The sequence below is a fragment of the Simochromis diagramma genome, unplaced genomic scaffold (genome assembly GCF_900408965.1).
Source record: "Simochromis diagramma unplaced genomic scaffold, fSimDia1.1 OVJJ01000463.1, whole genome shotgun sequence".
Classification (NCBI taxonomy): Eukaryota; Metazoa; Chordata; class Actinopteri; order Cichliformes; family Cichlidae; genus Simochromis; species Simochromis diagramma.
Window position 1 is genome coordinate 2,900,392 of NW_024386941.1, and position 22,740 is coordinate 2,923,131.

Here is a 22,740-nt window from a genome sequence, read left to right on the forward strand (position 1 = left end):
CACTGACGCTAACAGTTATGATTGGTAGCAAATTCCTCTTCCTGTGTGGACATGGTTGTTTGAAGTATTCACTACACTTTCAGTTCTTAGACTGATGGAAAAACATGAAAGTGTTAATTTACTAATTTGAAGTCTAAATTTGAAGTCTACATTTTGAGTATTTTCAGTATAGCTAAAAACTCATCTTTTTAAACTTGCTTTTGGTTGATTTTGATTTTTATGTTTTAGCTTCTGTGAAGCACTTTGTGATTTTTATGTTGAAAGGTGATATATAAATAAAATTTTACTTATTTATTTGCTGTCACTTAACCCTTCTTTGATACACTGATTTTTAAATTTGGCTCGGGTCAGCGTCACTACCAGTGGTATGAGGTGATACAGCACCTGGACCCTACAGAGGTTGCACAGGTAGTCCAACTCATCCAGGTTTCCTTTTGTTTGTTTATTTATTTGGGGCAGGGGCTTCAGTTATTTCAATTACAGCCTCAATTTAAAAATCATAGTGCTTTTTACTACTAACAGCATCACGTCTAACATGTGTGTTTACCACACGCTATTATACTCTGCTTAGCACTAATATAGGAAGACCTAAGCAATGAGGAGACTGAACACCTTTTAATGTCAGCTAACATTAGTTACCTACTTTAGTTTAAGGCTTGAATGTCATAAAAACCTCACAATGCAATGGAATTTTATTCCATTGGAACCTTTAAAGCTGAAAATCTAAAATGTAGTTATATCTGGATTGTTTGATTTAAAATCTACTGTAGTGGTGTACAGAGGCAAAAGTAGAAAGTAGTCTTATTCTTCAAATACTTACACACCTAACTGTATATTAACAAATTCAGTGTCTAATTCAGTTTTTGTTTTTTCTGATGCTGTCATGATGCACATCAAGACTTGAAACCTGATGTCATGAAGTGACCTTTCTGGATTCATTGTCATTCATTATTTCAGCCTTTCTGGAGCCAAACCAGTGAGACTGAAATAATGAATGACAATGACAATGCGGGCTCGGATGATGGTATTTTTGCATATTGTATCAAAATGAGTCTTATTTTAATGTAGCTCTATGATTCAGGGATTGTCCCCATGTCCCAGTGAAGGCATTGTGGATGCTGTTCATGTGTCAGGAGTAATGTTATGACTGTAGCAGCTCCAGGATTTGTCTGTAGATGTCTAACTGTCTGTTCGTTTGTGAACAAGACGGTGATCAGATTTACTTGTTGATGATATTGGTCAGGATTGGCTGATAATAGATGTTATGGTATCAGCATTATAATTTGTATTTGTATCATAATGCAGGAAAGGAATGATAGTGGAGTGTCTATCATGTGACTGTGGTCTTGATAGTCTTCATCTTAAGTTGCTTACTATTGTAGTTCGTGCAGATACATTTTTAGCAATGTATTCCACAGTCACTCACAACATTAAAATCACAGACTGGTGAAGTGTACTATTCTTTTTACAAACCATAGATCTTCTTCTTAATACAATTTGTTGGGCTTCAGAGCTTTTAATAGTGAAAACAGGAGATAAATCAAAATTTTACACGGGTGACTGTGACTCTTGTACAACAAAATCACCAAAAATGTGAGTTAAAAATGTCTTTGCTGTGTTTGGCTGTATTTACTTTCAAAATGATCACTATCTGAGGCTTCACTGCTCACTTACCCAAGGTGTGAGGCACTTGCAAAATATTAGGCACCTCTGTTTGTTGGCGCGGAGGGGGCATGGTTCCTGTACCATCAGTGGAATGTCATTGGCTAAGCAGTAGGATACTGTAAAATTAAAAAAAAAAAAAAAAAAAAAAATCTGCTAAAGTTAGCAACAGTGAGATGAGCTCAAGCATGACGGTCTCTGCTGTAAAAGAGAAGGATGTCAAGTGGACAAGGTGACCTAGTATCCATTTCAAAAATGCAGGAAAAAAATCTGATTCCCAGAATAAGCCCCAGAATTGAAAACAAAATACTTACCCAGTTAAAAAAAAAAAAAAAAAATCAAAACCACAAAAAAACTTAACACGAGCACTTAAGCAGCATCAAAAAGAACCCAATCCTTCTAACTGAGTCTCCATCAAGCAACCCACAAGCGCCGAAAGTTAAGCAGCATGCCCTCTGAAGACACCACAGGATGTCTGCTTGGGTCCTGTGTCCATGCTCTGACTGATCAGATGGGTCATTGCAGGATATGAGGCACTTGCAAAATATTAGGCACCTGCCTAATATTTTATGTATGCCATAAATACTGTTAATGATCAATAGATTATGTACCCTAACTGGTTCATGCTGACACATTTAGGATTCACTGGTAAACATTCACATACTGTCAACAATATGGGATCAAACATAGAAAGCCTTAAGCTTACTTTATCTAGCAAACACTAGATCCCCATTGTAAATTTGCACAATTCTTTAACTTAATAGTTTTTGCTCTAATTTGCTGTATATAATTATCAAGTTTAATGAGTTTTACATGCTTTTTTCTCTCTTCATTAGTAGAACAGGTTTTGTTTTGTTTCACCAAGCTATTCTTTTTTTTTTTTTTTTTTTTTTTCCACACTCACAAAAAGGTTAGAATTGGCACATGTAGATGCACTGTTAAATGTTAAATGAGTCACTTATTACACTGCTTCGTGTACTACGTGAGGCATCTGAAAACAAAAAAAAAAATCTTGAAAAACGTTGCTGTTATAATTTGGTGCATGTTCTATAGTAGTGTTTTGCATTAGATTAAGACTTCTGTATGAGTTTATGGTCCTGGTGGAGTTGTGAGTAATATATGCTTTAATAGCTGTCGATGTCGGGGTGCTCCAGTTATAATGAAATAATAATGAAATAATAATGAATGTAGTTGACATGGAGACTGTGAGATGTTTAATTGATACATTGGTTCACAGTCAGGCGCAAGTAGAACGGGATGGCTTTATTTCTATTGTGGATGCAGTCAAGGAGTCTGCTTGCCCCTGTTAGAGCAACAGCCTCAGGAAAGGAGAAACTCAGCAAGACTCTGTGACTGCAGTATACTGATAGAATACAGAAAAAATACAGAGCCAAGATTAAATTTATCAGGAAAAGACGTTTAAATGTGAACCATAACAAAGATCAACCACACCAAGAGAGAAAGCTGGTCAAAAGTAACAAAAACAGGGAGGGAGTGCTACCAGCTTTGTCTCAATATGCACTGAAATATAGAGTCTGCCTACTTGCACCTAAGAACAAGAGGGAAGAGATGAGAAGCAAGTGGGGTGAGCGAAGAGAAGAGGTACAAAAGGGCATGTAATAGCCCTTTTGTACCCTTTTGTACCTCAATGTAGACAACAGTGGTAAAACACTAAAAAACGCAACAGAGCAGAATATGTAAACGTGCAGTTGTCAGGAGGTGTTCTAAAACAACCTGAACACTGACATGGCTCGCAGATTGATTCCTTTTGTTGCATTTGCCACCTGCTTCACCCTTAATAGTGTTATGCATACTGTTTACCTCACCCTGAGGTTCCATGTTATTTCTAAGCACACACCTCATTGAAACGAGTGGCAAGTGTAGGACCAGGAACTTACCAACTAAGGGGCTCGACAACAGGACAAATAAAACACTGTCTGCCTCAAAGCAAAAAAGAACCATGCTATAGTTTTGTTTTGTTTTTTTAATGGGTTGTTTTTTTTTTTTTTTTTACACTTCAATCTAGTAGAGGGGTTTGTTTTCAGGACACATTTTCTTAATGCTGCTTACTTTCTAATATAATGCAATTTTGTTCTACTGCACATTATGTGTAGGTCCATAGACACAAATGCAGGAAAAGTGGGTTGCTCAAGGGCACATTCAGTGATATTAGTTGAGGGGATTCATCTGCAATGTATTTAGTATATATTCCAAACATTCCAATTCAGGGACCAAAAATTTAAGTCTAATCAAAAGTTCGCTTCTCTAACATTCATCATTATCCTCTCTTGTAAATGGTCCAGCTTATTAGTTGTTTTTAAGAGTTTGCCCCGGCTTTAACGTTTACAAATGGCTTGTCTTGGTCAAAGGAGTGAAACGGTGGCAAGATTAATCCCAGTATTATCATGTTTTAACCTCACCCTCTGCTTTCGGATTAAAACCTCTAGAGTGTGTAACGAGACATTTTAAAGAGCTTAGTAGTTTGTCTTGGCGGAAATACAAATATATCTCTAAGCTGTGTTTTCTGTTATACTTACCTAGATTTATTTTACCACAGCAAATGCATGAATATGAACATGTAAAAGAGATGATTTAGCTGAATCATATCTAACTCCAAATTTTTCTGTACATATTATATACTTTAAGTCCTGTAGTGTAGTATCAGAAGAGGAACCAGGATGCATATGGACAACAGATTAATAAATGGGTGAATAAATTACAACTGAGTCATTCAGCTGTATATAATTAAGTTTGTTTTAGTCTGTTTTCGGAGTTGCTTCCAGACCTCTTATAGGAAGAAGCTTGTCACTATCTGCTGTGTGGCAGGCAGGATGAGGACCCAAAAGGGTAAACTAAAGATGGCAGCTTTATTGCTGGAGAACCCCAGTACTTGTACAGAAAACTAGATACATTAAACTCAAACCACAGAATTAGTGAACCCAGAACTAGGAAATACTGGGGGCAGGCAGGACACACAGACAGCACATGGGAGTGGTACGACGTGACAACAGCTAGAGGAAACCACAGGGCTTAATACACCAGGGAGTAACGAGGGGATGGGAAACAGGAGGGAAGCACAGCTGGGGCTAATCTGACATAATGAGATAAGGAAACAAAGCAGAATACGCTGACATAGGACACAGACTGTCAAAATAAAACAGGAAGCATGAGGCATTCACAAGGACGTGGACTTGACACTGAGACAGACTGGAGAGACAGAGGGAACGTGGAGACAAGCGTGACTAGATGTAGAGCGTGGGACACGGGAAAGTACAGCGTAGACATGGGAACCGGGAATAAACACAGGCTAAGATAAATACTAAGGGAGGAAGAACTACAATCACTAAGAACTAAAGAAAACCAAAACTGAACAACAATAAATCAAAGAATCAAATAATATAATTACAAAGTTTGAAACAGAAATACTCAGTCGCAGACCCAGAACTCTGACAAAGCTGATCCAGAGGGTTTAATCTCTATGAATCTGCTGGTAGAACCTGTGGAGGGAGCCCGTTTTTGGATGCTGACAGACATGTGATCTTGGTCGTGTTTTAAGGATTTTTAAAACTAAAACCAGAAATGTTCAGCTGGAGCCTCCATTGGCCCCCTAGCTGCTCCGAGCATCCCACAGTGTCATTGCTGCAATCCCAGTCTACATCCCACAGATATAAAAAGGTGATGGGGTCGGTCAAAAAAGGAAGCATGAAAAAGATGATGATGTAAGGTTGGGATTTGGAGTAGCTTTGGAAATTCACTTAGTCCAGTATGATAATAATATCTAATCACAATAATAATAATAATAATAATAATAATAATAATAATAATAATAATTTGACAATAATAACAATAAAAATAATATAAATATGGAGAATAGAGTAAAGGAATAACAAAAAAGCAACAAAAACTCAATTTTAGCAATAAAAATAGTAATCGTAAACAGAAGAGGAAGGTTTTTATGCTGGAAAAAATTATCAATTGTGGTTAATAAACTATATCAGAACCACAGTTATGGTAAATTAAATAAATAATGACCTAATCTTACCTTTCATACATTTCCCACTCCACATTCCCACATTCATTTCAGTCTAATCCAATTAGTAAAAAAAAGAAAATAGTTTAGCATATATGTATATGTGTGTGTATGTATGTATATATATATATATATATATATATATATATATATAGTTGTATAAAAACATTTGTGGTTCTGGTACAATGTGTACATGTAATGTTACAATAAGGTTCAGCATTATCATTCTTTGATAATTACAGGAGCAAATGAATATGAGTATGATCAGTTCAGTCCACTAAATATGAGCAAAAGTCTTGCTCATATTTATAAAGTTGTAAAAACTTTATAAAGTGGTCTTAATTTTTAAAAAATAGTTCTACAGGCTTTCTGAAGGTCATACAAAGTCTTTCTTTGGACACTGACTACTTTTTGATCACTTGCAGTCCGGTCCTTACACTTGACTACATTCAAAATAATGTTAAGCTACTTAGCACTGACCTATGAATCATTCAAGAATTACAGTGAAAGGCACCTAACTCAAGGCATGAACCACTGTTGTCTCTACACAAAACAGCCAATATAGCAAGCAACCAATTGTAAATCATATAGTTTACTTTTACCTTGCTACTAGCAACATTATTCAAAAACACATTATTGGTTCCCATTTCTTTAGTTGAATCTAAGTAAAAATGGGATGGGTGTAAAATAGTATTTTTGCTACAGATTACAGAAAACATACACAAGTATTTTTGTACCTAGCAGCTCTTTGATTCCCAATGAGCTATTAGCTGAAAACTTGGCGCATCTTGGCATGTTGTGCAGTATGTCCTTAAAAAGTCTGAGGAAACTGGACAAATAAAGTACAAAAGAAAAAGTGTCTTTAAAGAAAGATCAATGGCAGATGAATAGGATCTGGAGGTCTTGTCCTTTAAACTGAGGAAAATAGCTTAACTGAGACCTGACAAAGGACCTGCCTGAGAGATACATGTGACCCTAAAGTTGATCTTCCTTCTGTTCACTGAAGCCTCATCAGACATGGTCCCACTGGAAGGGTTCCCTGTCTTATGAAAAACTGAATTATGAACTAAATTTGAATCAAAAATTTAATTAATAATATCTTCAACATGTAGAAATGAGGTCAGAAAAGTGGTTGAGTGAAGAAGAAAAGGAGTAAAGGAGTGGAGGCTCTGTCATGTACACACACACACACACACAATGAACACTCTCAGTCATGGATTGGCCTCCCCAGAGCCCAGACCTCAACATTATTGAAACATTGCGGGATCATCTTGATAAAGAGCTGAACAAAAGGCAAAAGGAGCTTTGGGATATCTTTTAAGAAAGCAAGAACGATTGTGTTCTTGTTCTTGAGTTTTATTGAAGAATAAAGGGGGCCATGCCAAATACTGACTTTGAAGCCTGTTAGAATTGTGCAAAAAAGCCTTTATATACATTTCCATTTATGATTTTATTCATTAAATCTTTGCACTTATTTCCCATTTTCCTTGAAAACTATAAAATAATAAAGGGTGGCTCAAGACTTTTGCATAGTGCTGTATATAATATATAGACACCAAGTGTTTATATGACAGTATGCACAAATGAGTGAGCAAGTGCAGCAGAGATGAGCATCATAGACTTGTGAAGTGGCTTCACTCATCACCTCTTAAACATATTTTTAGCATGATTATAGTCAGATGTTTGCAGAGGAGCAGGCAGATGTTTGTGGCTGCCAGTGTCCTGAGTATTTGTGCTTCTGCTGTTGGTATATTCTACTGATGCAGATGCTACTGGAACTACTTTGTGTATACTACAGCTACAATTTGTTTTGTATATGTACAAAAGATCCAACACCATGTTGCCCAGTTGTTTTATTACTTTATTTACTCAGCGTGTTGACAGACTCTGAGAGTAAGATGACAAGTTACACACTGCTTTTTGCAGGGCTGGAGAATGTATCTGATTGCATACATCTGTTAAATTTCAGCAAATAAACATTTTGTGTGTGTGTGTGTGTGTGTGTGTGCGTGTGTGTGTGCGTGTGTGTGTGTGTGTGAGAATGTGTTCCTATCAGTGACAAATGCTGTAATATACTATTGTGGCACTGATTACATTTCTGGTCTCAGCATTTGGTAGACTTACCTTTCCTGATCCACAAAATGTATGCTAATTGAAACAGGTGACAAGGTGAGGCAAGGGAGCGTGAAAATGATCATTACAACCACAATCTGGATATCTGTGGTAGCACATTTGCCATCACGGCTTTCATTTTCCTGAATGACTCAATATTTGTTGTGCTGATACCTTTGTTAAAAAATACAAAGGTTACATCCAAGACATCATTGTTTTCAAGCATAAATAGAAACATGTCCAAGTTGTTGAATAATCCATAACAAATTGATGAATTTCAGGGGGGGCTTAATATTTCTGGTGACAAAAAAACTACAAGCATACAGCAACAACAGGTCCCGTCAAAATACACAAGTGTCACGCTACATTGTAATTGAATCATCATAATTCATTCCATTTTTAGAAGGCTGTCGGAAGCATCTAAATTATGTGCTTGTCCTTCATTGTGTAAAATTCCACAATATCCTGCAATAAGCAGTTAATGAGAATATAGCTACCTGGGGAATGTTTTCAGGCAATGTTTGCGACTGGTGTTGTTCAGACTCAGCCTGACAAACAATGTCTGCACATATTTAATGGAATACGTCTTGTGAAAACACAAAGTAGAAGCATCACAATGAGGACTGTCAGTGGACATTGTTGTAACCTCTGCACCACCTCATTAATGCTCCTCTAGCTAAGCTGTGATCGGCTGGACAGAAGTGTTGCAGGATTCAGCTCCACAGCCCCCTAATGTATATAAATGAAAAGTTGCAGGCTACTGTGGAGTACTGAATATTCACTCTTTTTGTAGATCACTTTGTCATGTAGAAAACAAAATATTTGTCTTTTAGTAAAATACAAACTGTTAGAATTCTTCAGCATATGATAAGAGTGGCTAAATAAAATCTTTGAGTAAAATGTCAAATTAAGCATACATTAATTTTATGCTTGTGAATTATTTACTTTTTTTGAGCCCAGTTTCTGGTTGTACAATATCCATTGTATTGGCTTGTGAATCAAAGGCTATCTAAAATTGTTTTCCTCCCATGTGAAATTTACGGTTGACTGGAAAATGAAAGCTGATTCAACAAATGGCATGTCTGGCAGAATTCCGTGAAACACAGAGCAGTTGAGTTGGTTAAACCTTAGGTTGTCCAAGTACCAACACACTTTACTTGATGCATACAAAAAGGACCCGTGATCTCTTAAAATGACAAATACCTGACAAATATATATATATATATATATATGTATTGACATTCCACTTCCTGTTAATCACAGGTCACAGGTGATGCTAAATACTTTAGATTTCTTTAAAGAACCCTATTCATTCATTAGTATATTTTGATGCCTAAACTAAAGTGATGATCTTTATTTCATCCTGCAAATATGAATAAGCCATTTATATCTGACTTACAGCAGAACCAAGAAACATTTTAGCTTATATTCCACTTATTGAAGGATTACACTTCAAACTTATTGTGCTATCAGACAGCTGCCTAATCAGAGTCTAAGCCTAGATAAATGCGCTCTGCTGGAATTTAAAACTGTGACATTTATAAAAATGTCCTTCTCATATACTCATACGCTTTAGTTTCTCTGGTACAACATACCAAATACCCCGCTACAGCAATATTATGTTTGCATCATAAGACATCAGCGCTTTAAGAAATCTTTTAAAATAGGCCATGGTGACATGCTAGCTCTTCTCTACTAAATTCTATTAAGGACAAATGAACAACAACTCACACAAGCAATTAAAAAAAAATGTAAACAGTTTTCTACTGCAACTGAAAACATAAGATAAAATGACCAGAGACACGTCCTCTCAGCCACAGTAAGATTCCCAGCCATCATCAGACAGCAGAAGCTGTCCTATTGAAAGTACACGGGTTTGAGAAAAAGCAACCCAGTGTCTCTCATCAGCTTAAGTGTGCAGTGGACTGATGTGAATTTTACTCCTCAGTGACTCTCACTACAACTGAAGCAGTTTCAGGGCTCACATACCAGACAAGCTATAGCATGAATAGTATTCAAAGGCACTGCACCTTTTTCTAGTAGAATTACTGCGCTATATTTTAAATAGTCTTATTACACTACCTGCAAATGTAAGTGTAAACAGTGTGAAATGGTGTGGGATATGAAGTTTACTTAAGACTGCTACTAAGGCAACCTGATACAGAGTATCGTCTTTTTTTCCTCTAATATCCACAAAAAAGAAAGACACTTCTGGTTTCACTTATCACCTGGGGAGTAATGTGGGAGTAGTTCAGTCCAACGCGTGTCCAGGAGTTTGTGTGTCAATGAGCTGACCCATGTGTTCAAGAAAGAAGAGAAACTGCTTGGCTGTCTTAGGTGATTTTCTGTGTTTTAATGTATGCAGAATCCTTCTGCTCATGTTCTCTTACGCTGCTTTTGTATGATCTATTTTTACTCCCTTGTATTCATGTGAGACGCACAAAAGGTCAGAGAGAGGTGAAGGAGGGTGAACACTTTTTTTCCAAAAAGAAGAGAAATTTTCAACAAGCTGTGCAGACAACTGTCTAGACAGCATACAATCAGCTATTTAATTTATTATTTTTTTATATTACCAAGCATGGAAAGAAATAAGAAATGGCTAAGAAATAGGAACATAAAAACATATTCCTCATTTTGAGTCTGAGTTTGACATTTTTTTTCACCTGTAAAGAAAAAACTTTACAGGTGCCTTATTTATAGGGAAAATAGCTGATTGCTTGCAGTGAACAAGCTTTAGACAAAAAAAACTGCATATATTACAAGTAAGAATAATCTGTTTACCTTGCTTTCTTCTTTCTCTTTCATTTCCTTATGTTTTTCTATCTTTCTCTCTCTAAATAACAGCCTAATTTCTGTGTTACTAATTATTTAACCCAGCAGTACTGCTGCTGCATTGTGCATTGCAGGGGAGTGAATGAGGTGAAGCAAAGACAAGGACGGATAAATAATGAATGTGACATAACTCCTACTGGATCTGGACATGCTTCCCTCAACCCTCAGAGCTGTCTGTGCAGCTGTGTTAATGATCTAAATGACACAGACTTAAATAAAGATAAGAGACACTGTCACTGAGATAAAAGTGGAAGAGAGCAAAATAAAAAAAGAGATTTTAAATGAATGCACTCCTGTCAGATAACTGGGGAAATACCACTTTTTAATATAGAGATTATTGACAATGAGCATGAATAACAAGGTCAGCAAACCTTATTATAAGCACAGGCCCACAAAAACTGTATATTATGCAATATATATCCTGTTAGCACTGTAGACTCATCTGTAAGTTGAGGTGCAGTGGATATTTTATTAGTGTTTGCTATTGTGAACATGTTTTATGCTTAACTTATAACTCATTGTACTGAATAAAAAAAAAAAAAGGACTTTTGTGCAGGAATGAAACATACTCCAGTATTTTTGTTTTTATTTTATTTTTTTATGTTTACTGGTTTGCTGAACCAAGAAAGTTTATTTGTTAAAAAATGCACTGGGAATGATCTTTTAATAGATCAAGCAAAGCAATCATTAAGTTTGAACAAGTCTACAGGAGATAACCTTCATGTCCCTCCTCATGCAACTATACCACCGTTAGTCCAAGACTGGGTTTGTAATTAAAATTTAATTTTCCATTACCACTTTGGCTTCCAACAATTATAAAAACAAGATAACTGAGATTAAACGATTATTGTGTCACATCCGATAATGCAGTAAAGCCCCAGTTTGCTCTGCATTATCAATCCATTGTTTGAATATTCACCCACTGAAAAGAGAAAGGTGAGCTTGGGCTTTTACCGTCTTAAGGCAGGTCAGATTTACTCTACTGATGATGTGTTTTGGAGTAGTAAAACGCTCAGTACGAGAGGAACCGCTGGTGCAGACGTTAAGTGGATGTGCTTGGATGAGAAGCCAATGGTGCGAAGCTACCATCTGTGGAATTATGACTCAATGCCTGTAAGTCATAATCCTGGCTAGATGTGTTGATATCATAGTGCCATGAAAAGTTGGTGCAGGGAGCTGTTCATAACGCAGCTGGGGCAAAGCGCTGGATGATGGTCAGCTCTCTGCTGTGTTGCGTCACCTGTTTGTGGAGAATCTGGTGTTAAATCACCTGCAGATGACACAATTATTACTATTCACATATTATTGTGTATTTTAGTTTGAAGATTAAAATAGGTTTAGCTGGTCGTTGAATTTTGTGTATAAGAATTGGTTTATAAGGTTTGTTTAGTTAACAAAAAAGCCTCTTTTCTCTCTAATATAATAAGCTAAATACAGCTGAAAATAATTACAGACTTATAAAACGCGCTCCTTTTAAGCGTTAAGCAAAAGAGTTAAGCAAAAGGCGAACGTAGTGCTTTCAAAGAGTCCTTTATATATTGTAGCTGCGAAACATTCTTTATCGTGAAATTTCAAGGATTTTGTTGCTATTCACAAACGATTCACACTGTGTAACTGCAGCATGCGTTTGTCACTTCAGTAGCCAAGCTGGTGTCAGTCACTATCTGATTACATGATGCATGTTGGATTTTTCTCAGTACAAGATGTACAGCAGTTCTGTGGTATAATGGGAATTTAATAGCCGTGATAGACTGCATGCAATTAGAGAGGGTGTGAAGAGCCCAGGATGGGATAGTAGTCTTGCCCACTGTATAAATTTTGCATGAAATTATGGAGTGGGAGCAATCTTGTCATGTGTAACCCCCCTGAAGTCCAGATTGTGTGGTGTGAAACATCCCTGTGATCATGTGATAAGAAAATAAATGCACACTCTATTCAGTGAGATTTTCACAGGGATTTTTGATTGACAGCTGTTGTGTTCTACAGGGTGCTTCTGGTTGTATGTGATAAACAGAGGTACATCCTCCCACCAACTGATTTGTTTCCTAATGTTTGTAGGCGCAGCTTTAATGAAGAAGCAGACCTGCTAACATTCTTGCAGAAGGGACCTCTTCAACAAGTATGGGGTCACCATGGAAACCATTCCTCCTCCTGTCTGTCATCAGTGGCCTTTCAGGTAAGAAATTCAAGAGCTAGTGTTCAGAGACTATTTAGAAAAGATGTACAGAATAATTTAAAGTATTAATATTACAAAAAGACAATTATACAGTAATATCTAAAATGATAACTTGCCGGGGATAAATGTGCCACATGTAGGAGAATTTATTTATTCATTCATTTATTGGTGTCAAATATCGGGGATATTTTTTACACTTTCACATCTTTAAAAAGACACGTTTTGTATTTAAATCCAAGAAGTTATGTGCCAGGTTCTTCTTGGTGTCTAAAGGAGATAAAATTGGGAACACATTTGCACACCTTCTGTGGCTGCTGTACAAAGTAATTACTCATTACCAAGTTTTATTTTATACATACCTTTCTACCTAATTAATGAAGAAAGAATAAAAGTACATTTACGTAACATGAATGTATATCCAAGTACCTTTAAAGTATCAGGCAAGCTTAACTGGCTCAGTAGTAATTAGTTTCAACATACCAGTGCTCCGCTTTGTCTGTCTGGTATCCATTATCTTCCCATGCTACATCTTCACTAGTGTGCTTAGCAGTGAGCGCAAAATTTCAAGTTACGGATCAAGCGACTCCCTTGGTCAGTCTAGAACATGGATTTGCCGGTCTAATGGATTCTGCCCTTTTAACAGTTCTTTCAACCCACCAGAGAAGGGTTTGTGCACTCTGGGCCTTTCTCTGAGCTTCATTTATGGAAGTCAGAGAAGCTGCACTGACCTCACTGGTCTGCCTGTTAAACCATAATAATAAATGGAAACAACTGTTTCTTCAGTTTTAAACATTGTCTCTTGAGGCTGTTTGCTTCTGAATAAATTGTGGGCATATTTTTTAAAGTTAGGTATACTGCTGTAGAGCAGTATTGTACATTACAACCTTACAAAGGAACAAAGCGAGATATAATTTATTTTTAGCTGCTAAAAACATTATTTAACTTGTATAGAAGTGACATGAAGCAACAAAGAAAAAAAACCACAAATCTTTCTTTTCACTTTTCTCATTTTATGGTTCGAATGAAAATAGCTCATCCTGTATAAAACAACCATTGTTGTTCAGGCAACTATTCCTGATTCAGTATTGTGTGTTGTTAGCCCACATTTGCCACAGACAGAATTTAGGGTGGGCCACTCAGATATATTAATGGTCAATTTGGTGACAAATTCAAAAATGTCTAGCTCCAACCCACTTCCTCTCATTTTCCCACCAACGGGCTGGCTGGACAAGTTGCCTCTGTGATGGTCCTTGATATCACTCAGCTCCCTCTCCAGAGAGCCTTTAATCTTGTGGTCAGACAGACTCCCACTCCACTGTCTTGGACTGATTATATTTCTTAGTTAATGATTTTTCACAGGGTACTTGGCAATTTAAGTATTTGCATAGGAGCACTAAACATAATTCTGTGGGGGGAAAAAAAACGCTTGAATTATTATTCAATAAAAAAATTTAACATTAAAATTCGTTTCTTGGGACTGTCACGTAGGAAATTTCTTTTATACCTTTGATTGTGACCCACTGTTTTGCATTCATTAGATTGTGAATATATTTTATTTTATATATTGACATAAATCTATTACACATGGTTTTTTGTAGACAGTACAGTTTGTACCACAGAATGCCAATTATTCACAGTGCTGCATAAACATTACAGCAAACCAGACATTTACCACAATTTGAAAATGTTAACATCCCAGCAACTACTGTATACTGTTCAAGAAAGCCAAAGTGTGGGCTCCCAAACCTCTGCTACTGGTATTAGCAGGGAAGCTGCCTAACAAGCCTCCAGTGGTAATTTGAGCTTGAACTCCATCAGCTGACAGGCCTGAGCTTGTATTTCAAAAGCACCATAAGGTTTGATGTAGTCTAATCATAAGCATTTTGAACTGCTGTCTGTAAACTGTAATCATTGCTTCCCCAGGGATTTTGTAAAAGCAATGCGTGGAGCGCTTGGGAATGTGTGAATGAGATGGTAAAGCTGATGACTGACAATTTTGAGTTAGTTTTTAATCAAGCTGTTTTTCGTCACAAAGTGTCCAATTTTCAACTTTTAAATGCAATGCTTTTACAATACTTTTGAATCCCATTTAAAACCTTTGAAAGCAATGGTCTCAGTAGAGCTTTATGCACAAATAGAAGCATAAATATAAAAGGAGTTGTTTAACAAACTGTAGAACACTCATATATGGTAGCATTTGACAGCTGACCATCACTGACAGTGCTGACCACTGTCCATCACAAAGTGTGAAGGAGGATAATTATAGTGAGTTCCTGTTTTCTATTTTCTGTATAGCTTTTTAATGTGCCCTAAACGCATGAAGAAATGTAAGAGTTTATTCTCCCTTTAAAAAAAAAAAAGTATTTTAAATTCACAAGAAACTGCAGAATCACCGCAAAGTGCAGTGACTATTGAAAGCTTTTCAGCCTAACATGAGCACTTAAGAAATTTCTCATAAATGGCTTGTGTGTCTCTATGTGGGTGTCTCTTTGCTTTATGTGCAATAACAGAACAGGCCACGGTTGCTATAGAAGATTCTGATTTTTCAAACATGAATAGAGAAATAGGAAAACTGGTTGGAGAGTCAACAGACTCTGGTTCACTAAGGTCTACTATGGGACTTAACAATGAACCGAATCTTACAGTAGTAGTAGTACATTTGGCACAAATTCCCAATGAAAACAATACTACAAGGTATTGGTGTATGTATGAAGGTGGTAAGAAGATATCAATACTAACAGAAATTCCACTATTAAGTAACTGTGACTTGGACTTTTTAAAATTAGCTGACAGGAAGTTACTGTGGAAAAGAGAAGAGTTTTCAGTAATTCTTTTTCTGTTTGTCAAGACTTCAACAGTTTATCAAGTTTATGAACAGGGACTTAGCGGCTTGTGTAGTTAATTTGGTTCAGTTGAGCCAATTCTGTCCATTGATTTTTGATCTCAGGATTTGGTTTCCTGGTTCCTTAGATGTGTACAGTTGACAGAATTTGCTCTGCTTGCTCATTATGGGTGTCTCATCTCAGTACTACTACAATGACTTCTGTTGTCTTCCTGCTTTGTAAACTAGCTTCCTTTCAGAAAAAAAAGAATGCAAGGTTGTTTCTCCTTCTGGAATATAGGTGAACATATGTTCACATATACTGTTATGTACAACAAACTCAAGTATTTAAATGCTGTATATTTTTGCTATATTATTTTTAACTTGGTATTTTTTGCACTACACATATAGTGACATAGAAAGAAGGAAATACAAAGAATGTCATCAATTCTCCTACACTGATGACTGCAGTATTCACTGAACATATCTATGCAATTCAGCTGAAAATTGGATACAGGAAATGCAGTCTTTGTTTCATTCTTGTGTGATTTAGTCGAATGACAATGCCAGGAGATTTATCACAGTGTAAACAAAAGTATTTCATGATTGCATAAAAATCTAAAAATAAGACACCTACTGTTATGCATGTGCATATTTTTCATTTTCTTTAACCTTTATTTAACAGCATGATATGACTTTAGATTAAATTGTCTTTTGCATGTGTGTACAGGCTACAATAGACAGCAATACTATCAACAGAGTAGTAGTGCACGCGCGCAGACACACACACACACACACACACACACACACACACACACACACACACACACACACACACACAAATAAAAACATCTAAATTACACAAAACACATATGCCAATAGAGAAAAATACAAAAACAGCCAAAATGTATGAATTATAGCATCTGTAAAGCATAAACCAGTAAACACATTGTCTTGAGCCAAAATATGGGGGTAGTAATATTGAGTCAAGACATTGTTTTGCAACCTGAATAACATCCTAAAATCACAAATTCAGTTTGTGAGACCAGCTCCATTTAGTTGAGGACTCCAGGAGGGCAGAGCTTTAACTCAGAATACCCTTTTCCAAATATTTGGGGCAGATATTGTTGCTTGACAATGACAAGTTTTTAAATTTGTTTGCCTTCATTCTTCTTCAGCCAAACTTTTCAAGGGACTTCTTTTCATCATTCATCCATACATTAACACTAATTTTTGTCTTGAAGGTAACTGAAATGAATAGAGTCCAATTGTTGCAAATTTGTTGCAAATTGTTGTTACCTGAAAACTGTGATACCACAAATAGTTTGGGTCATAATGACGTTGAAGTTGAATCTTCCATATGTGGACTCTGAGGAAGAGCTGTTCAATTTATACAACACATATTTGACTAATGTTGTAATAATTATATATATATATATATAGATAGAGAGAGAGAGAGTTGTAGTTCTCCATTTTAGTCAGAACAGCACTGCGAACTAAGTGTGCTTTTAGTACTCACAACTATCAGAGATGTGTCACATTTTAGTAAGAGTGCCACACTTCAAACTGGTTTTCAATATTATCAGCAGTAGGAGCCGTGAGCAGCTGTTCCCACAGGTGTGATGCTGTCTTTGTCTAGTATAATACTTTTGACACAATGGTTTGTATAATGGATTTTTGACCCACTGTTCTCCATGAGAACAGAAAATACTCAGTTTGAAGACAGTAGTTGCTCCATTCTATTTTACTTTCCCCTGTGCCTCTCTTCGTTGTCATAGAAGGGTGTGGACCCTTCTATGACATAGAAGGGAGAGGGCACTAACAAAGTGGGTTGGGTAGGCATAATGTCTGGGGCCATTTTTTTTTTCTTTTTTTCCCACCTCAGTCCACCAGTGATTGAAATATAATATTTCTTGGAGTGTTAAGTGTGGAATGGTAATTCAGCTTTTCCTTGGTTAACTCAGAGGTATCTCAATATTAAAAGTGGGTTGCAGGGAATATAGATGTGTAGTGCCGTATAAGTGATGCATGAAGTAATTTTCACCAAGGGCAAAAGAGTCAAATGACAGAAATATGGCTGTGTGTGGGGAAACGAATGAGTATTTGCATGCAGTACACAGAGCCGGACCATGCAATGAATATATATTGCTGTAATTGTATACCTTGAAAAATAAACTTTAAAATATGGAGTTGTTATAAAAAGTGACACCCCCATTCCATAACTGCATCTCCCACTAGCCTAGCATCCCAATAATCCAAAAGTCATGGTCTGTTAGTCAGTGTACAGGAAAAGCAGTCATCAGTAATCACAAACCTGTGCTAACCTGGTACATTTAAACCGTGTTGAATACAAGGAATGTGGATGTCATGTTCCTGTGTTTCCTGTACATTATTTGATCAGTTTAAAATGTTTCAAGATTAATTAATTTCAACATGTTGGACTTCACCATCACACCTTGAACAAGTTGTTTTTAACTTACTTGTGTTTCCTATTTGTTAATTCCTCTTCTATTTTCACTGTCTCTTGTGCTTTATATTTCATTTCATTTCCACCTCTGTCTCATTACACCAGCTGTGTTCACTTCCCCTAATTGCCCTCTTGTGTGTGTGTATATATATATATATATATATATATATATATATAATGGTGTCTTTCCCTTTCACAGTGTCTGTTTTTGCTCCTTGTGTCATCCCTGCCCAAATTGTCGAGTCCTATATGAACCTTGCTATTTGGATTTTGGGATTTTCCATCAGTTTGAATAAAAGTGTTTCCAGTTTGTTCGATTGTCTACAGAGTCTGCATTTTAAGTTCTGCAAATGCATGACAGTGGAGTCTATTTTTGGTCCAACCATCAGGATAAAGAAAACGTATAACCTCCTCTGACTTTTTTTTTTCTTTTCGGATTATTATGCATCTTCAATATGAATTTTATGTTAAGAAAAAAAAGGAACAAGTACAAGCAGCATACTGAATTTACTCCCACACTTTCCATCAGGAGGTATGACACATTAATACCATAAATCATACAGTACCATTGCGGTTTCATTGTTACTGTGGCAAGGTTGAAGCAACTCATACAATCCCCATCGTACGCCAAGGATCATGAAAAAAGACTGGGTTTTAGTAAGTAGTCCACTGTGATATGAGGTGAAGTGAGGTTGCATATGATGTATGGATTGTTCTATCTGTAAAGATATTCCACTGAATAAATGGTCTCAAGCATAATCAGCTTCAGTCAATATAATCTTCCTGTGAAGGTCTTCATTAATCTTACAGGCTATGCCTAATCATGTCCATCTACTTGAGCACCCACGAATGTCTCACCTACTTACTGTATGTTATTCTAATTAATTTTTCACACCATTGTCCAGAGGCTGCCGACAAAGCCCCACAAGACTCTCATATTGTGCCCTGCACAGTGTCAGCCCAACGGCCTAATACAAGTGGATAGGTTTTCAGTGTTTCCCCAGTGTTTGTTTCTCCAGATCTCACCTCTGTTAACTCGAAACGTGTCATCCTCCTTTAGCCTCACCTTCACCTCTGTTGTTGTTTTGTTTGCATGTTAAGTCCCTTGTCTCAAATCCATGTACGTGTCCTTTGTAGGCACACTGCATAATAATTTAGAGTAGCTTATTACAGAAAGGTGATCTCCATTAAAGTAAACGTACAGTCTAGTAGTTTAAAACCGACGTCATAATAAAGACAAGGTAACAGGAATGTTTGACTTTTTGTTCTTTGTTCAAGTATAGAATGGCTGTTGCCTCCTTTGTTGATGTTATCATGAAGGTGGTGTTAAGACCTGAAACGATCACCGATGGCATTGCTCTGGAGCTCCCTGAAATACAGCAAGTGCAGGCCTTTCACCAACAATGAGTGTGACTGATTTTGCACCCACTGAAAGATAGGGATCAGCAGGATCTGCAAGGGTCATTGCTTTTATCAGATGAAGGTGACAGCTGACAAGTGCAAGTGCCCGTTGGCTTCAGCAGTCAAACAAATAAAAAAAGTTATTTGTCTGACTGCTGTATTTGTCAGGATTTAGGAATGCTATTTTTTCCTGAGAAAAGACAGTGATACGTTTTATAACCTCCACCAAACATTGTGTCAATTAAAGCATGCATGCAGTTTGTACAACATCCCTTTAACGTTATGTTATGTTTATTATAATAGTAACTTTTTGTTTGTCTGCTTGTCTGGTACCTAGGATGCCAGTGTATAATTTTGCATAGTTTTTCCAAACAAGCCAGGGAGCATGCATGTCTCTGTTAAAATCAAATATGTATAGTTTTATTTTAGTAGCAGCATCAAGATATCTGGTTATAGGCTCTGCTTTTTTCTTGTTAAAAATTCCTTGGTGGTGCCAGAGGTGAGACAAAAATGGCTACACTGCTTCAAGCTGACAGAAAAGGCAACAGTAACTCAAATAACAACTTGTTGTCCAAGATATGCAGAAGATCATTTTTGAATGCACAACACATCCTACCTTGAAGCGATGACTGTAGAGCAGATCAGCTATAGGAGGAGAAGACTGCACTGGGTGCCACTCAGCCAAGAACAGAAAACTGAGGCCACAGTTCATAAGGAACCACCAGAATGTGACAATTCAAGATTGATAAAATGTTTCCCGGTCTGATGAGTCTCAATTTCTGCTGCGGTATTTGGATGGTAGGGTCACAATGTGGCATAAAAAACATAAAAACACAGATCCATTCTGCCGTGTGTCAACACTTCAGGCTGGTGATGGTGCTGTAGTGAGTATATTTTTTTGGTATACTTTAGGCCCCCTTGTACAAACTGAGCATCATTTATATCCCACAGCCTACCTGAGTGTTGTTGCTGACCATGTGCATCCCTTTATAACTACAATGCACTCATGCTCTGATGGCTGTTTCCTGAAGGATAAAGCAGCATGCCCCAAAGCTCAAGTAATCTGAGAATGACAATAGATATAATAGCACCTTGTTAGATGTGGTTGAATAGGAGTTTCACACCATAGGAGTACAGCAAACAAATCTGCATTAACTGCATTATGCTATCATGTTGATATGGACTAAAATCTCATAGGAATGTTTCAGCACCTTTTATATATAATATAATACCTAAAGAGTGGCATGTGAGTGTATATCTTTTTTATGAAGTCAGTGGAAACAATAAATAATATTTGGATGGCTGTTACAATATAAATTCATTGAAATGACAGTAGCTTAATCACCACTGTTGTTATGTACTTTACAGGCACTGCAGCTTTACTATTGCATTAAGTGGTAAAGCTGTGTTAGTAATTCACAGTATTTTATTGTACCGTCTTGAACCCCTGGCATAATGAGCAACGACTATGTACTAAGCTCAGGTGTGTCTGCATTACTCATCCATAATGGGTGAAACTAAGCTGTTCGTGTGTGACTTAGAACTAGTTTACTGATATGAAGGAGAAAAAGGCTTCATCACTGCTTCTTAGGGCCTCTAAACACCAGATGCATAAAATCCATGCCAATATTTCATGAGTTGAAAATATTTTTCTTACTCATCTACTCTTAATGCAACCGTTCACACCGACCATGTAATTTAACTGGACAAATTTGCAACATTTTTTTTTTTTAAATCAAGCTCAATTTTTCAGATTTTTTTAGATTTTTGGAGGGATCTGACTAAACAGATCGGACAAATCAGATCACTGAATTTCTGTAGATGTGTAGTGAATACACAATGAGATGGAAATACTAAAATATTAGTCTTTCACTTCAGACACAGCGAGATGCTGATCCGGGTCAATCGGCTCTCTGAAATGATTTCTCTGCCTTTTCAGATGTGATCTCAGCCCTGCCAACAAGACCTCAAACTGCCCTACTTACATCCTGCAGTATGTACAAAAGCGTGATACAGTTTCAACTCCTGGATCAAACTACGAAATTCTCCCTACTGCTGCCTTCTCGTGAGAATTGGATGAACCAGAATCTCAGTTTCTTAGTTTTATTGTTAAGAGAAATCAGAACCAGCTCATCATGCCTCTATGTTGACGTAATTTTTTTCATAATGCATTTTTTTGATGACTAATTCATCACAAAAATGTAACGCGTTCAGTGTCTACATACATTACACGGCAAATTTCGATTTGGAATTTTTTTTATTTTTTTTTTCACAGTGCATTCAGTGTGTAACAGTCTAATGCTTGATTTAGTCTTCTGCAGGAAATATGTACATCCCAACTCAGGTTACCTAAATCATGTAACCAGAAACTCCTTTTATCCCTACACTGCAACCTTCCATGACATTCAAAGTCATTGTGGTATGCCTCAGCCAAACTGGTAGTACATATAGACATTTCTCGGCAGATGCACTCCAAGTTACACAGAAGGTTGTGGCATTGGGTTAAAATGGGGTTCCCGTTATGGCGAAAGTTACGATGTAGATCTGACGCAGAAGTATAATTCACGTGCTAAGTCTATATATGTATTGTAAAAGCTATTAAAACAATTAATAATACAATTAGACCTATAAAAGCAATGACAAGTATTATATTGTTTCACAAAGGGCAAGACAAGATAGGATATAAAAAATGCTTTATTTATTCCAACGGTTAGAAAATTACTGTGTTACAGTTATTTAGCTACACAGTAGCTTATGCCGTTGATTTAACAAAAGTCGCACACAGGATAGCACAAATTCACAAAGCCACCAATCCAAAAGTTTTTCAGAAAATCCTTCAAAAAATACCTAGTAACCAGTTTCTTTAGCTTGTCTCAACCTGACTGTCAGGAATTATGACTGTCTTACTGGTTTATTACTTTAGGGACACTTAGGTACATCAAGTATAATACAATGTAAAAAAAAATGAAAGCTACTTAGACCTTAATATTTAAAAAACACTAGATTATCATATCTGAGTGTGTCAGAATTGTGATAGTCCTACAATAGCTACAGTATGTTATATATTAAATGAAACCATAATGTTGCTCAAGCTCATGAGTATTTTAAAATCCCATGCTCCCTATAAGTATGACTCATTTTGTACTGTGAAAAACACTTCTGGGCTATTTTTTATGGTTCCGGCCCAGTCTGAATTTGCATCAAAGGCTTGTGTTAATACTCTTGGGGTAAGCTTTTAT

General features: G+C 36.7%; 1 protein-coding gene across 4 annotated transcripts in view; it reads left to right on the forward strand.

The window, feature by feature from the left end:
• The window catches only part of cntn5 (contactin 5), a 119,002-nt gene that overhangs the window by 24,381 nt on the left and 71,881 nt on the right, over positions 1–22,740 (forward strand). For all 4 annotated transcript variants that reach the window (XM_040037625.1, XM_040037626.1, XM_040037627.1 and 1 more), the window contains exon 2: positions 12,695–12,812. In XM_040037625.1, the coding sequence (XP_039893559.1) occupies positions 12,758–12,812 (55 nt within the window). In that variant the 5' untranslated portion in view covers positions 12,695–12,757. The remainder of the gene's footprint in view (positions 1–12,694; positions 12,813–22,740) is intronic.